This window comes from Cetorhinus maximus, chromosome 8, assembly GCF_964194155.1.
Source record: "Cetorhinus maximus chromosome 8, sCetMax3.hap1.1, whole genome shotgun sequence".
NCBI classification, from domain to species: Eukaryota; Metazoa; Chordata; class Chondrichthyes; order Lamniformes; family Cetorhinidae; genus Cetorhinus; species Cetorhinus maximus.
This window is the reverse complement of record NC_135886.1, coordinates 65,550,298-65,567,095: the sequence shown is the minus strand read 5'-3', so window position 1 is coordinate 65,567,095 and position 16,798 is coordinate 65,550,298. Positions and strand designations below refer to the sequence as shown.

Sequence of the window (16,798 nt, the reverse complement as noted above, 5' to 3'; positions counted from 1 at the left end):
GGAGGTAAGTGTGCCGTGCACTGAGGTGAGAATGTGGGTTTGTGCAACCATTCCAGTGTAGTCTCTAAATTGATGTGAGCGTCGAACCTGGAATCCCCATTGATAATGGAAAGACGAGGGCACCATGATGCATATCATTGTCTCACCAGGGTGCCTGGCATACACAGTGACAATGTCATGACTCAAACTAATGACATGTCCTTCTTCTCCCTTTTAGGCTCACCAGCAGGCGGCTGTCATGAGGAGTGTGAAGGTCCACCCCTGACCCCTAAGGACCACCATGCTCACCTGCCCTCTCTTTCAAGCAGGCACCAGTGCAAATACCAGCACCTCGGTGGGCATAAGGTCATCGTCTATTACCTCAGTGGACATTGGTGAGGCCACTTCACACTCATTTGGGGTGCAGGGGGAGGCAGAGAGTGCCCTGGGCATCGGCAGTTGGAGGACTGCTGGGGACCAGGGCAATGCTCAGCCAAGGTCATCAAGGCCAACAGGGACAGCAGAGTGAGCAGGTTGTCTCCAATGCCAGTGCCAGCGAGGTAGCATCCACAAACATAAATGTAAAGAACCATAAGCACAAGACGGCCTTATCACGGGTGATATTTTGTTCCCCCATTTGCTTTAACTTTTTTAATGGTGTGATAAACAACACTGGTTAATGTTAATTTCAGCTATTCACATTCACAATTAAATGAGATCTTATTTTGTGCTATTGGCCTCCGTATGCTTCATTTGTTCTGTAGGTGCAGAGAAGGCCATTATGTAATGACGGATGTGTGTCCCCTGAAACTTTATTCCACAGGCACAGGGTGTATGTTGCTGGCCAAGGAACTGGTCCTGTCAGGGATTGAGAATGGAGCTTGCAGCTCTGGCATGTGGTGGTGGTTCTTATTTAGTAGGCTAGCTGAAGGAGCGTTAGATCAAAGCGTCCCGGATGTCCCTGCCTCCCTGGAGGTTGCCTGGGTCAGCGTCTATCCCCTCAGCGTTCCCCTGACCGTGCTCATTCTCAGACTCATCGTCTGTTGCCAGAGCAGCTGCGTCAACACCTTCTTCCTCCACTGCATCCCCCCCCTTTCCGGTGCCAGATTGTGGAGAGCGCAGCATGCAACCACTATCAGTGACACATGATCTGGGGGGCATTGAAGTGCGCCCTCTGAACAGTCCTCAGACATATTGAGGTAGCTGCATTGCCACCTGTAAACCCTGGCAGCAGGATAGTGACATCTTCTGTGGCCCCTTCCACTGTGGACATCCTGCTGGCCCTGTGCCCCTTGTGCCTGCGCCTCTCCTCTTACAGGTCGCTCCCCTGGAAGCTCAATAGGGACACCTGGCTTCCTCCCCCTTCTGCCCCTGTCTTCCTCCTCAGAGGAGGTGCCTCCAGCAGAGACCACAATCCTCATTACCAGGGGAAAGCTGCCTGATACCTGGGGCAGGATTTTACATTTGATGTGTGGGGGCAGGCCCGACATGCCGGAGCATAAAATGACGCGTGATGGCGTCGTGCATGCGTCCCAACGTCGTTGCGCTGTCTCACGATATTTCATTCAGCGGGCGCGTGCCGGAGTCGGCTGCGTGCCTGCCGATAATTGAAAGGCCTATTAAGGCCATTAACGAACAAATTAATTTCAAATTTACACTGCCCATCCAACCTAACGGTTGGCGGGCAGGCGAAAAGGCCAAGCAGCCTTTACCTTTTTTACGAAACCTCATCCATGAGTGGGATGAGGTTTACTAAAGTTTTTACAACTTAAATAAAAACTTTCTTTGAAAAATGAAAACATGACCCATCTCATGTGAAACAGTCACACGAGGGGTCATGTTTCATCAAATTTTTACTGTATTTATTTATTTTTTTAACAATCATTTCAATCTCCCTGAGGCAGCTCTGTGCCTCAGGGAAATTGAAGCGCTCTTTCATGCGCACATGCGAAAGAGCACTGGAACCGACTCTCCCTCCTCCCCCTGCCCGCACAGGTAGCGCAGCACTACCGCTCGCAATCCACACTGGGTGGGCCTTAATTGGCCCCCCGCGTGAAATCGTGGTGCCGAGCCGGTTGCGGACGGCGGTCAGCTCCGCGGCCGCCCCCACCCACTCCTGCCGAGCCCACCCGACCAATGAAAAATCCTGGCCCTGGAAGGGCCCACATGGTGTGAATCCTCTGGGGGCCTGGAAAACAACACAGGATCCTGAACTGAAGCCTCTTAATTCCCTGAATGCAGCTTTGAAATGAGATGAAGCTGTCCTGTTCACAGAAGCAAACAGCAGCAAGTGATATCCTAAACTCCTCACTAATTGCTTTGACAAGGCCACTGACCCCTCTTATCCTGCCTGTGAATGAGGTTTTGCAAACTGTGGCCTGCCCGCCTGCCTGTTTTGCCTGCATGATGGCCTAAAAATCTGCACGAGCTACATAAAGTTGGAGGCAATTCAAGTCTCAAGAGCTTTAACTGGCTACTTGATGACTGGCGGGTGCACCTCCATCTCTATTGTGCGCCTGCCTAGCAAAATGTTGTGAAAGTGCGCATTTTTGTCAGCGTGCTCAGCCGAGGTCAACGAGCTTTATTTAACACTCGAGCGGGTCAGGTGCGCGCCCGCCCACCCACCCTGCCTGTGGCCCTCTGCTGCCTGTTAAAGACAGAAAGTATAATTTGCGATTGGCTGCATAGTCACCAACATTAAAGAACGCTCACAGCTTTGGCTGGTGTTCGATGAGCTGTTGATGGGTCCTCACTGGCTTGTTGGGGTCACTGATCTCCCCTTCGGTACAGGCACCATCCCAGTCCTCTCCAGCCAGCTCTGCCACCCCCTTCTCATGCTCAGTGAGTGGCCTGAGCCCCGGCATTCCCCCCACCATTCTCCCTGTTCCTGTGGGTGATCTTCTCCTGCATGAAGACAGGAGATTGTGAGCTGGGTGGAAATAAACTTACTGGACGATAGAAGATAGAGCAGGGGAATGGAACTGACTGGATTGTTCTGCAGACAATCAACATGGAATTGATGGGCAGAATGGCCTCCTTCTGTCCTGTAATGGCACTACGACATTATGACACTATGGCATCGAATATAAAAGTAAGAAGCTGTGATAAACCTATATAAAACACTAGTTCAGCCCCAGCTGGAGTATTGTGCCCAACTCTGGGCACCACACTCTAGAAAGAGTGTAACTCCTTTGCAGAAGGTGCAAAAGGGGTTTATTGAAATGTTTCCAGAGATGAGGGAATTACAGTTACATGGATAGATAGGAGAAACTGTGGTTGTTGTTCTTAGAGCAGAGAAGGTTAAGATGAGATTTGATGGAGGCATTTAAAATCATGGAAGGTCAAGAGAGAATAAATAATAATAATGGTGGTATTGTCACTGGGCTAGTATTCCAGAGACCCAGGGTAATGCTCTGGAGACCTGGGTTTGAATCCCACCATGGCAAATGGTGAAAATTTGAATCCAATAAAAATCTGGAATTAAAGGGCTGATGATGACCACAGAACCATTACTGATTGTTGTAAAAAACCATTTGGTTCACTAATGCCCTTTAGGGAAGGAAATCTGCTGGCCTACATGTGACACCAGACTAATAACAATAAATGCTGGCCTAGCCAGTGACGCGCAAATCCCATGAGTGAATGAAAGAAAAGCTATAAAAAATAAAGAGAAACTGCTACTAATAGCTGATGGCACAAATTTAAGGTAATGAGCTTGAAAAAAACAATTTTACACAATAAGAGGTTCGGATTTGGCAAATTGCTCGGGAAGTAATCCTGAGATTACCACACATGGATCCTGCTTTTTTATTAGGTTCAAAGTTCCTGATATCCTCCACCCTGTTCTTTCCAATGTCATTGGTCCCCCATGGACTATGCCAGCTGCTTGTACCCCTCCCCTTTTCAAGTTCCTTTCTAGGTTCTTCTGGCACCAACTAAGCAACAGACACTTCGGAACTCTCCAGAATGACTGGCGAGGTTTCTATTATCCATCCCCATCGACACCTAACACAAGATCTCCATTTCCATATAATGACAACTCAGCTGTTCTGTCATTCTCCCCCGTTGAATTGCCTCCTGCACTATGGTATCATGGTTAGCCCCACAAGCACATTGTACCTCTTGTACAGAATCTTGTACTGACTCGCAGTCACAGACTCTTCTTTCTGAACCTGAATCTTTCCTCTGGGATGTGACTCAGTTCTGGAGTAAACAATCCTGAAATTCCTCCCCCTCCTTTATATAATGGAGTGTCTCTAACTCAGGGTCTAGTTCAATGAGTCCAAGCTGGAGTGACTCAAGGTAGTGATGTTTTCCACAGATGTCATCATCTGGGATAGTCTCTGTGTCCTTACTGCTTCAACAGCAGACCCAAAACACTGCCTGTATAACACATAATGTCTATACAATATTTATATAATTTAATACAATTTAAATAACTGTTAGTCTTTTTTCTGCTGCTAACTGAATTGTCTTTAATGTTAAATTAATTTCTCATACTGGTCATTTAGCAAATTTATTCTATTAGATCTAAATTAATCTAAATAATTAGATCTAAATCTTAATTAAAATGATGGTTTATCTTTAACACTTGCCTCATATTTTCAAATTTTTACCTCCTTTTGTTTACCTCTATTGCTAATTGGTTCTCCCTCTGTTTTATATCAGGTCCTAGTCACTTCCACAAAGCTCTACTGTTGTCCAGGTTCATTGGTGTTTTATATCAGTTCCAGTTCTCTCTTGCAAATCTCTCACCATTCTTCCCATGCAAACACAACAGCATCTTTCCCCATTCCAACGCTGCAGCCTCCTGCCCCATCCCAATACAACAGCAGCATCCCCCGTCCAGGGATGTAGAATAGCAGTACAAACTGCACTTGTCCAGGATAATATAATGGCAAAAGAGAAAAGGGACATAACTATTGGCAAGACAGAAATAAAATCCATATGGTAGAGAAAAAGTTAATAAAGAATCAGTCACACTAATCTATAGACCACCTAATAGTGGAAGGGAGATGGAGGAAGAAATATGCAGAAAAAATAGGGAATAGGAAACAGAAAATAATAATCATGGGGGATTTCAACTACCCTGATATTAATTGGACAGAAGAGATGGATAAAGGGGATAAGGGAATAGAGTCCCTACAATGTGTACAGGATTCCTTTCTTTCAATGTGTAAAAAACCTAACAAGGGAGGATTCATTATTGGATCTAATAATGGGGAATGAACTGGAGCAGCGAAGAGAAGTAAAAGCAGGGGAAAGGTGAGGCAATAGTGACCATAACATAATATGCTTTAAGATGATAAAAGAGAAGGACATGAGTAAGATGAAAACCAAGTTGATAGATTGAGGAAAAGTTGATTTTGTGGGACTGAGAAAAGAATTTGGGAAAGTAAAATCAGTGACTACACTGGTAAACATGATGTAAAAGAACAATGGGAAACATTTAAAACAGTGTTTCAATGGAGTGTAGGAAACTATCTTCTATTAAAAGGAAAGAACCAACTAAACACCAGTGGGATTCCATGGATGAATAAAGGCCTGAAGGAACAACTGAGGGTTAGGAAAAAGACAAGCATTAAGCATGCAGAGGAGTGCAGGATAAACGAGAATACAAAGCGATTAGGAGAAACATCAAAAAATAACTAGGAAGGCAAAGAGGAATGATGAAATTAAATTGTCAAGGAACAGAAAAGAAGTAGTGAAATAATTTATAGGCACTAAAAGAGGAAGGCTGTGATGGGAATGGGATCATTAAGGGTTAGACAGGATAACAGCCCAGGAAACAATTGAGAGATGGCAGAAATATTAAATAATTATTCCACTTGGGTATCTACCAGGAAGAAAGAACAGGTAGACATGACATTGAATGATGAGAAGAGATGAGCAACGTGTTAAGTGCATTTAAGATAAAAAAAAGGGATGTATTGAATGAATCAATCAAACTCAAAGAGGATAAAGCCCCTGCTCCGATGGATTGCATCCACATATCTTAAAATAATCTGGGGAAGAGATAACAGAGTCCTTACTGCACATATTTAACAATTTGTTGGAAAAGGGGTAGTGCCAGAGGACTGGTGGGTAACTAATGTAATTCCTACATTTATGAAGGGAGACAGAACATGCCCATGGAATTATAGGCTGGTCAGTTTAACATCAGTCATAGGAAAACCAATGGAATCCTTACTAAAGAAAAGAATAGAAGAACCTGTAGAAATGAGAAATATAATAATGAATAGTCAACATGGATTTCAAGAAAGAAAATCTTGCTTGACTAACCCAATTGAATTTTTTGAGGCAGTAACAGAGAGAGTAGACAATGGTAATGTAGTAGATGTAATTTATTTGGATATTCTAAAGGCCTTTGTTAAGGTGCTGTAAAATAGTCTAATGAATAAGGTCAGGGAATGTAGAGTCAGGGGACAAATGGCAGAGTGGATTGTTAACTGGTTTCAAGACAAAAGTCAGAGAGTGGGAGTAAAAGGTGGTTATTCAGAGAGGCAGAGGGTGGGAAGTGGTGTTCCACAAGGATCAGTGCTGGGACCACTGCTGTTCACAACCTACATTAAGAATTTGGACTTTGAATCAAAAACACAATTTCTAAATTTGTAGATGACACCAAATTGGAGAGACTGTCAATCCTGAGGACTACAACACATTACAGGAGGAAATTATTAAAATTGGAATTAGCCAAGGCAGTTCAACAGATAAACATGAGGCACTAAACTTTGATAGGAAGAATAGAGAGGTCACTTATTACTTGGAAGGTGCCAGTCTAGGTGGGGCAAAGCAACAAAGGGATCTTAGAGTAAACATGCACTAAATCACTAAAAGTCGGGCCACAGATTAGCAAGGCTATTAAAAAAAACAAGCACAAGTAGGGTAAAATTGGAAAGTAGGAAGGTTACGCTAAACCTGTATCGAACCTTGTTTAGACAACACTTAGAGCACGCTGTGCTGGAAAGGTCATCATATTATAAAAAGGATACAGAGGCACTGGAGAGGGTGCGGAGAAGATTTACAAGGATCGTACCAAAAGTGTGTGGATATACATATCAGGAAAGGATTGACAGGCTGGGTCTCTTCTCTTTTGAAGAAATAAGGTTGATGTGTGACCTAATAGAGGTCTTTAAAATTATGGATAATTTGATAGAGTGGATGCAGAGAGAATGTTTCCTCTTGTCGGGAAGAGCATAACTAGAGGCCATCAATATAAGATAGCCACCAAGAAGTCTAATGCGGAATTCAGAAAAAAAATTACCCAAAAAGTGGTGAGAATGTGGAGCTCGTTACCACAGGGAGTGGCTGAAGTGAATAGTGTAGATACATTTACAGGGAAACTAGACAAGCATACAAGGAAGAAAGGAACAGAGGGTTATACAGATAGTTAGATGAGAAAGGGTGGGAGTAGGCTCAAGTGGAGCATAAACACCAGCATGGACTGGTTGCTCTAAATTCCCTGTTGCTATGCTGTATAACCTTTGTAATCCCAACACAGCAGCATCCTTCCCCATCCCAACACAGCTGATATTTTGTCTCATATCTAACAATATCCAAACAATTCAGCATCATTGAACAGCCAGCACTACAGGGTAACTCTCCATTTAAAGACTCCAGCATCCATTTCCATTTAAACACTCCAGTGTTCTTCTCCACCCCACACAGCTGTGTGACTTTCCATTCCAAGTAACCAATGTGCTACAGTATCTAAACACTGCAGCCTCTTTCTCCTTGAAACCCTGCAGTACCCTTCTCCATCCTAAATCTGCAGTGTCCTGCCCAATCCCAACCATGCAGCAAACTTCTCAATTCCAAACACAACAAAAGCCTTCAATATTCAAACAATGCAGCAATCCTTCTCGATGGAAACCCGGCTGCAACTTTTTCCTTCCCAACACAGTCACGCCCTACAGGAACCAAATGCTAGCTCGAATGTTTCTATTCGCAACACTGCAGTGGCATCCTGCATCACAACACTGCAGAAGCATCCTGCATCACAACACTGCAGCGGCATCCTGCATCGCAACACTGCAGCATCTTGGCTTGTCACAACAGACAGCATCATTCAGTATTGCAACACTGTAGCATCTTTGCTCATCGCAATGCTGCAGATTTATCTAGTATTACAACACCGGAGCAATGACCTGCAGCGCAACACTGCAGCATACTTGCTCATCAAAACATTGCAATAATATCCTGCACTGCAACACTGCAGCAGGTTTGCTCATCAGAACAGGGCAACAGAATCTTTCATTGTAAAAATGCAGTATCTTTTCTCATCACAACACCATGGCATCATCCTGAATTGCAACACTGCAGCTACAGCTTGCATTACAGCACTACAGCATTACCCTGCATTGCAACACTGCAGTATGTTGTGTTGCAACACTAGAGCACCATCCTACATTGTAACACTGCAGCACCATCCTGCATTACAACAATGCTGCAACAGCCTGCATTGAAACACTGCAGCATCACCCTGCATTTCAGCATTGCACCACTGCAGCAGCAACCTACATAGCAACAGTGAAGCTGTTTTTGCTGATCACAACATTCAGCATCATCCTGCATTGCAACACTGCAGCATGATCCAACGTCACAACATTGCATCATTATCCTCATCGCAACATTGTAGAACCATCCTGCATTGCAACATTGCAGCATCTCTGCTCATCACAACGTGAGAGCATCATACTGCTTTGCAATACTGCAGCATCTTTGCGCATCACAATATTGCAGCATCACCCTGCATTGAAGCACTGCCACAGCATCCTGCATTACAACACTGCAGAAGCATTCCACATTGCAACACTGCAGCACCTTGGCTTGTCACAACACACAGCATTATTCAGTTTTGCAACACTGTAGCATATTTGCTCATCACATTGCTGCAGAATCATCCAGTGTTGCAACACAGCAAAAGCAACCTGCATTGCAATTCTGCAGCAGATTTGCTCATCAAAACACTGCAACAACATCCTGCATTGCAACACTGCAGACCCCTTCTTTATCTAACCACTGAAACAAACATGTTCCTTCAAACACAATCATATAATCATATACCTAATCACAGCACTGCAGCATTCTTCTGTATACCACCATTAGAACTTCTTTTTATATTCAATACTGCAAGAACCTTCTCCATCTAAACATGGCTGCATAATTCTAGCTGTCAGAGTCTTGAAATTATGAATGATTGGGCTCATGTGTTTGGTGTATAAGTGGTTGAAATGGAGGAGGGTGCCGCAGTGTTGGGGGACAGAAGCATTCTGCAGTGTGTGATGGGTGTTGCAGTGTTTAGAAATGGGCAAGCTGCTGTATAGGGTTGGAGAAGGATGCTGCCATATTGGGATTGTGGAGGGTGCTTTACGATTGGAGGATGCTGCATTGTTAGGATGGAGAAAGATTCTGCACCATTTTAAATGGTGACAAATGCGGTTGTGTGGGATGCAGAAGAATTCTGCAGTGCTGCAGTGGAAGAGAAGGCTGCAGCATACTAGTTCACTTATGACAAAGCAACACCCTTCTCCATCCCAACACTGCTGTCTGCTTCAGTATCCGAGTACTGTAGACCCTTTCATCTCAAAGCTCTCCATCATCGTTCAACATTCAATCTCTGCAGCAATGATTCACAGCAACAGAACTGATTGCTTTTCAGTTCCAAACACGACAGAATTCTTCTATATCCTACCACTTTAGTATCATTATCCACCAAAGCAATTTAGAATCCATCTTCATTCCAATGCTACAGCATCCTTTTCTTACCAACATAGGCACTTATCAAACGAAACAAAGCAACTTCCTGCATACCAACATCACAGTATTCTTCTGCATCGCAACTTAAGAGTATCTGTTCCATTCCAAAATATTAGCAACCTAATATGTAGCATAATTGTCCATTCAGACACTGCAGCACATTTTCAATCATGACAGATCCAACACCATTACATTCTTCTCCACAATGCTTCACAACACCATGTGAAATAGCACCTTGTTTATCCGTCCAAAACAATGCAGCATCCATCCCTATTCCAACACTGCAGCACCCTGTCCCTATCTAAACATCATTTTAAATCTCAATGCAGTGATATCTTTCAGCTTTCCAACACAGCCACATCCTGAACTGCATCCCAAAACTGCAGCTCTTAAGCCATCCCAACAGAGCAGCATCATTCTCAATCCCAACATAACAGCTTCCATCTTCATCCAAATCTGTGAAAACAATGTTCAGTGAGCAAGTGGTCAGTGTGTGGAATACAAGTCACAGAGAGGCATCAGGTCCAGTTTCTTTTTATTCATTAATGCAAATTAGATGGCTTACTTTCAGAGTGTAACATTTTAGCATACCATTACAAAAGTATAATAATTTTCAGAACAGTTTTCTGGTTTGTTGCAAAGTAGGTTTATGGGTATGAGTGTAGATGGTTCTGTCTGTGTGATTTAATTATATTTGGAGTCAAGTAGACTGCAAGCTTGGAATTATCAAAAGAAGCTCGGTGTAGAAATATACTTGAAATGCTAATGAGTAAACATAGATGCTGTCTTAGCGTGTAAGGCGCGAAGGAAATTTGCATTTTTAGATAAGTGAAGGGATTGTTTGGATTTCAAAGGGATGTTAATTTGTTTACAACTAGCCAGATAAGCAAGGCTTATGAGTCCCAAAGCTCTTCACCAGTGTCGTTTTCCTCACTTCATGTCCAGATCTGTTGTAAACTAATTGATAGAAAAGATTGATGGGTCAACAACTCCATCATAAATTGTATCATATGACTGCCAGAATGGATCATGGTATATTTTGTTAAGTAATCCTCATGCTACTACGCAGCATTAGCTTTAATAATAAAACTGCAACAGCTTTATGCATAAAAACACTATCCATGCTCAAGTTGGGGCAGTTTTCCTTAGAGAAGGTTAAGAGGAGATTTGATGGAGACACTCGAAATCATGAGGTGTTTGGGCAGAGTAGAAAAGAAGAAACTGTTCCCATTGGTGGAAGGATCGAGAATGAGAGAGCACAGATTTAAGGTAAAAATTGGCAAAAGAAGCAATGGCAACACAAGGAGAAATCATTTCAAGCAGCGAGTGGTTAAGGTCTGTACTGCACTGCCTGAAAGTGTAGTGGGGCAGGTTCAGTGGAGAGATTCAAGAGGGAATTGGATCATAATCTGAAAAGGAAAAAAATTGCAGGGCAATGGGGAAAAAGCAGGGGAGTGGCACTAGGTGAATTGTTCCTTCAGAGGGTCAGCACAGATATGATGGGTCAAATGGCTCGCTTCTGTACTGTGACCATTCTCTGATTCCATAAAGCTATCTCTCCATGTCCCTGTGTTACAGAACCTCTCTTTCTCTGCCCTTCAACATTGTTCTCTTAGCAGAGTGTAGCTGGTTTCTCTTGAAAATTTAGAAGAAAATGGTATAGCGAAGTGTTGTAGCAGTGGCCAACATGCCTAGAATGTCCATGCAGCTGTTTGAACTAGGCCCACACCTCACATCGCATAAATTTTGTGAGTTCCTTCTGTGTCTCAAAGTTGTATCAAGTTTAGTGCTACCTTGCAATAGCTAGTTTTATTTTGGAAAATATAGATATCACTAACACATAAGAGATCCAATTTTTTTTTCCTCACCTTCAGCAAGTTGTCACCTTCGGAAAAAGTAATTACTACTATGGCAATAATGGGGATCCACATGAAACAGAACATTAACGTTAGCCATCCAAGTACTACTGCCCAGGTAGGATACTCAATAGGTCCATATGTTGGTGGTTTAAATATTGCTATAGACCAGATTAGGATTGCCTGTATTCACAAAAAGAATAATGAGAAACACATTGAGTTAGACAATCTGCAGCTCGATGAATGCAATTTAAGTCACTAAAAGATACCACATCTCCTTACAGTCAGCACAGCTGGTGTGATAAAAACCCAACATATTCTCCACCACAGCCAGAAGAGCCAATGCTTTTTCCCAATCATCATCTCAATGTCCTTGATGAATCTGTTTAAACCTGTGAACAAGAAAGCAGAGAGAGAGAGGGAGAGAGAGTGAAAGACAATCACATGGTTTGTCTGAAATTTAGGGCAACTTGTTTGAATTTAAAGTTTATCTTGTACTGGGTGTCACTGGCAAATTCAGCTTTTCCAGTGTTTCAGATGTAGTGCAGGTAATTTGACATCTGCCAATTTACCTTCTGAATCCACATGTAGTTACATTGCTACACATGAAAAAGAATGGATGCCAAATGAGTACTTTTATGATTTGATGCTTTGACTTGGTTCTGGGATTCTAACCAGCTTTTGTTGCACTTACCATAAATCCAGTTTAAGCCTATGAGTTCCAGTACAGCGATCAAAAGTAAGCCCCATCCAGAACAGAAATGATCAAGTAAATTTGTCCAGTAAATCCCAGCCTAAAAAGATATTGGAGAAAGTGAGGAAGAAATGATTCTTTTCTGAATCCTGTATGTTGGTCTAACTTTCTTCTTTATTTAACGTTAAGGTAGTTAATGTTAAGTTCCAATACTTGTTTAGAAATGAAGGCCGAAACCAGGAAAGGCTCCGTCAGATAGAGTTTTATCGTTTGTCATAAAACTCTCCACAGACCACATGAGTCTCAGCCGTTATCTCTTTTATACAACCAAGTGGGTACTTAGTTAAACAACCTAATAATTAGCAATTGAATTTCTTTAACTGTTTCCTTCCCTAACAGATTCCCCTCTTCTTAAGTTTTGGGAAGAATTTTCCCCCCATTGCGGGGGGTTGTGCGGGGGCAGGCGGGAACCGGCGCGAACCCGATTGGTGCCCCTGATCGGGTCCGCGCAGCCATTTTATGTGGGCGGGCCAATTAAGGCCCACCCAACGCGACGCACACCCGGAAGCTCTGTGCACTTCCTGTGCAGGTGGGGGAGATTCCCAGAGTCGGGGCCTGCGCTCTTTCACGCATGCGCGCAAAAGAGTGCAGAAATCTCCCTGAGGCGTGGAGGGGCTCAGGGAGATCAGTTTAAGTTTAGAAAAATTAAATAAAGGAAAAAAAATTTAAGGACATGCCCCCTCATGTGAAACTGTCACATGAGCTAGGACATGTCCATTAATTTTTTCAAACATTTTAATTTAATTAATAAACTCTTCATGAAACCTCATCCCGCCCGTGGATGAGGTTTCGTGAAAAATTTGAAGGCCGCCTGGGCTTTTTGCCTGCCCGCCGACCTTAAGGTTGGATGGGCAGCATTCTTAACAACTTTAATTACTTTTTTAATGGCCTAAATAGGCCTTTGACAGTTCGGCGGACACGCAGCCAACTCGACTGCGCGCCCGTCGAACTGACAATCTAAAAGACGCGCGGTGACGTCAGGGCACACACCCGATGTCACTGCACGTCATTTTACGCGTCTGCGAGTGGGCCGCGCCCCTGCTTGCCAACCCAAAATTCTGCCAATAATCACACAAAAGAATAATGGTAATTACAAACATCAATATATATTTTTTTCATTCAATAAATTGACCTTATTCCCTTCCTTAAAAAAACACACGTATAGATATGGCCACACAAAAAGAAGTATTTTTTCTTAAAGAAAATGACGTCCCTCTTTGAGGATCTCTAGTAATTTCTTGGAGCTCACTCCTCTTTTGGTGAAGCGTTCAGATAATTGGTAGCTGCTACCAATCCATCTGATCTTGGCAACCTCCTTATTCTCGAGCATCTGTTTTAAGCATGCAATGTCAATCTGCAATCTCTTCTCATTAACGCACTTCGTAGAGTGAACATTTTCCCAAAGTGGCTTATTATCTATAAGAATTCGACAGGTACCATCCCTGAATACCCTTTTCCATTTAAAACTTCTGCCAGTATCTTTGATATAAAGAATGCCATACCTACTGCCTCAACAAGGGCGAGAGTCTCCACTGCTAAAGTACCCTTTACAACTCCCTATTTCTTTCTAGATTCCCATGCCAAAGGGCAGCATTTGCCTTTTTCCCCCATGGGAAATATTATAATCCTCCCGCACTCGAAAATCTATCACATAGATTTGCATAAGGCGCATCACTGAAAACAATCAATTTTTTTTTCTCACATCACCCTAAGATGGGAATTTCAAATCACACTGCTCCATTTTTAATTTTGTCAATGTTCTGTTTACCTGAATGATTTCTTCAATCTTGGGATCGTTCATTTTAGTGCTCAATTTCCAACTCCAATTCCAAAATGTCAAAACTGACGCCTGGCCTTGTTTATTTGCCTAGCCAACTGAGTTGCCTGATTAGACTTCTGAGTTCCTCTTTGTCTGTTTCAGAAGCCACTGTTTCTTTCTGGGAGGCCCTGCCAAAAACGAATTGCAATGGGATTGATGTTCTCCAAATAGGATTGCTGATGTAAAAGGACATGTGATCCACTCTGCCTGATTTCCAATCCAATGTGCTTAAATGCACCAGAAGCCTGACTTCCAATTTTAAACTCTGTTCTGAGCCCATTAATGACAACTATTTCAGCTACTACCACCCCACAAAAAATCATCTACATGCATCACAAAGATGCCTGCAAGTTTCCCTCCATGATGCCACTAAAACATTGCCGTGTCTGCTTCCAACTGAAGACAGCCCAACTTCAACAAAACTGACCTTACTGAGAAATACCAAACTCTGGAGGCATCATTTAAACCATGTATGCATTTATTTAGTTTCCAGAGAGACCCTTCTGTGTTTGACGCCTCTTTTGATGGACGGAGAAAAACTTCCCTTTGAAGTTGATGCCCCTGCAATAAAGCAGCTTTAATATCAATGGGCTTACATTCCCAAGCTTTTGTAGCTCATAGAGCTAAAAAGACCTTCAGCATAACTTTCCCTGCTGTGGTGAATCTATTCTTATATCCCTGGTCACCCAATTTTTCTTCAAACCCTTGTGCCATTAGCTTGCCTTTAGCATTATAAGTCCCATCAAGAAGCACCTTTTCTGTGGATATCCATCTATCTGGTTTCTCCCTATCTGGCACCTCTGTGTTTACCCCAAATTCTTTCCAACTATGTAGTTCTTGCTGTTTGGCATCCTTTATTAATTTATTGTCTAATTTGTTTGAAGGTACTGAGACTTCACAATCACATGGGCTTCTGCTCCTAGTAGCATTACCAGTCTGTGCTATATTCCTTGACCTTATTATGCTAAGCCCTTTATCCTGCCTTCTGTCATGCTCCGTACTGTTACTGTTTAATCACCCTCTCCCATTTATAGATATTCTTTGAACAGTTCGCGACCTCTTCCTCGAGGCATTTTCACTCTCAGACCCACTGTCTGAACTGAAACTGTGTTTTCGTGCCTTCCATTTTTGTACTTCATGTTCCCAATCCATAGGCCTAACCTCCTGTCCCTTATCTCGTACATTTAACCAGTCTTTATATTTTCCAGTGGCCTTCCCTACTCTACCTACAATCGTCGCTTCCCACCATTGACTGGACCCTTCTGGCAAGTATATAACTTTAGTGCCAGCTTTCGGCAATTCATCTTCTTTGCCTGAATTACTGTTTTCACCTTCAGATACCCTGTCAACTTCAGCTACCTGGTCCTCACAATTATGCAACAAATATATGGGTATGAGAAGTGCATGGTTCCTTGTCCGTTCCTACAACACTTGCCAAACCCGCAAATTTGTAGTCCGCGCCAACTAGCATTGATAGTATTCGAATAGTCTGGTTCCCATGTTGTAAAATGACTGTTTTACTATCTTTACCTATAATCTTTCTAAGGCCTTTCCACTCATTAAGTCCTTCTCTTTTATAACATACCATGTCACCCCAATTGAAGCAGTTTCAGATGGATGTACATTGTATCTTAAAGCTCTCTGAATTCTTTCTGAAACTTCAGCTATGAGAATACTAAACCTTGTTGCCAAATCTATGAAATGTAAAATAAAAATGTTCTTTTTTTTATCCCACACCTTTAAATCCATCGCCACAACTTCATTGAAATCCCTCGCTAATGGTCATTATCGGCCGTGACGGAGTCCTTCTGTATTTCTTACATACATCACATCTATCACTTATCTCCTCTGTAAGTTTAGCATACCCTCCATCCCTTATTCCTGCATCCCTTAGCAAAGTTTTTAATCTTTGTGAAAAAGGGTGGGCAAACTGCAGATGCAATTTTAACACAATTTGCTTTTTGTCTTTTAAATTCCTATCCCAGCGCTAATAACACTTCTTTAACCTCCTTAGTATAAAAGTTAGGTTTCATTAAAGTAATACAGTAGTGTCCAGATTGCATAAATTGTAAATCCACAGGTGTTCCAAATACAATGGCCTTGTCATTTTCCATGTCCAGCTTCATCTGCGCTTTCTTCATCGATGGTCTGCTCAACATTAACGGCATTTCGCTAGACAGTACATCCGTGCTGATGAAATGATTGACTCCAGCTATCTTACAGGGAATCACTACCCTTGTTAAAGATTTTAGCGTATTATCATTTCCGAATCTAAAATGGGTGGAACTCTCAAATTCTTTAACTCTATTCCGGTCCTTGTCATTTAAGGAGTCCAGGTAGCATTTTAACCAGTTTATTCCACAGACTGCAGATATGCATCCGCTATCAAGCACCACACAGTTGAACGACTCTGCGGCAAGACATTCATCACCAGGCTGAAAATTGTAACTAATACAATGCCCTCTCTTTGGTCAATATCTCCACCTTCTTCTTCTGAGCTTTCTGTCTCATGTTTAATTTCGAACACCTTATTATATCGTTTAGGGTAGTTCATTGTATAATCGTATTTTGAATCGCATCTAAAACACCGATTTACCACACCCTGGGTATTTCTGGGGTTCATTCTTTTGT

General features: G+C 42.6%; 1 protein-coding gene across 1 annotated transcript in view; it reads right to left on the bottom strand.

The window, feature by feature from the left end:
* The window catches only part of LOC144683195 (sodium- and chloride-dependent neutral and basic amino acid transporter B(0+)-like), a 104,145-nt gene that overhangs the window by 17,121 nt on the left and 70,226 nt on the right, over positions 1 to 16,798 (bottom strand). Inside the window, exons 11-13 of the mRNA XM_078546154.1 lie at positions 12,289 to 12,388; positions 11,877 to 11,986; positions 11,607 to 11,777 (exon numbers count right to left, since the gene is read on the bottom strand). Coding sequence (XP_078402280.1) covers positions 11,607 to 11,777; positions 11,877 to 11,986; positions 12,289 to 12,388 — 381 coding nt within the window. The remainder of the gene's footprint in view (positions 1 to 11,606; positions 11,778 to 11,876; positions 11,987 to 12,288; positions 12,389 to 16,798) is intronic.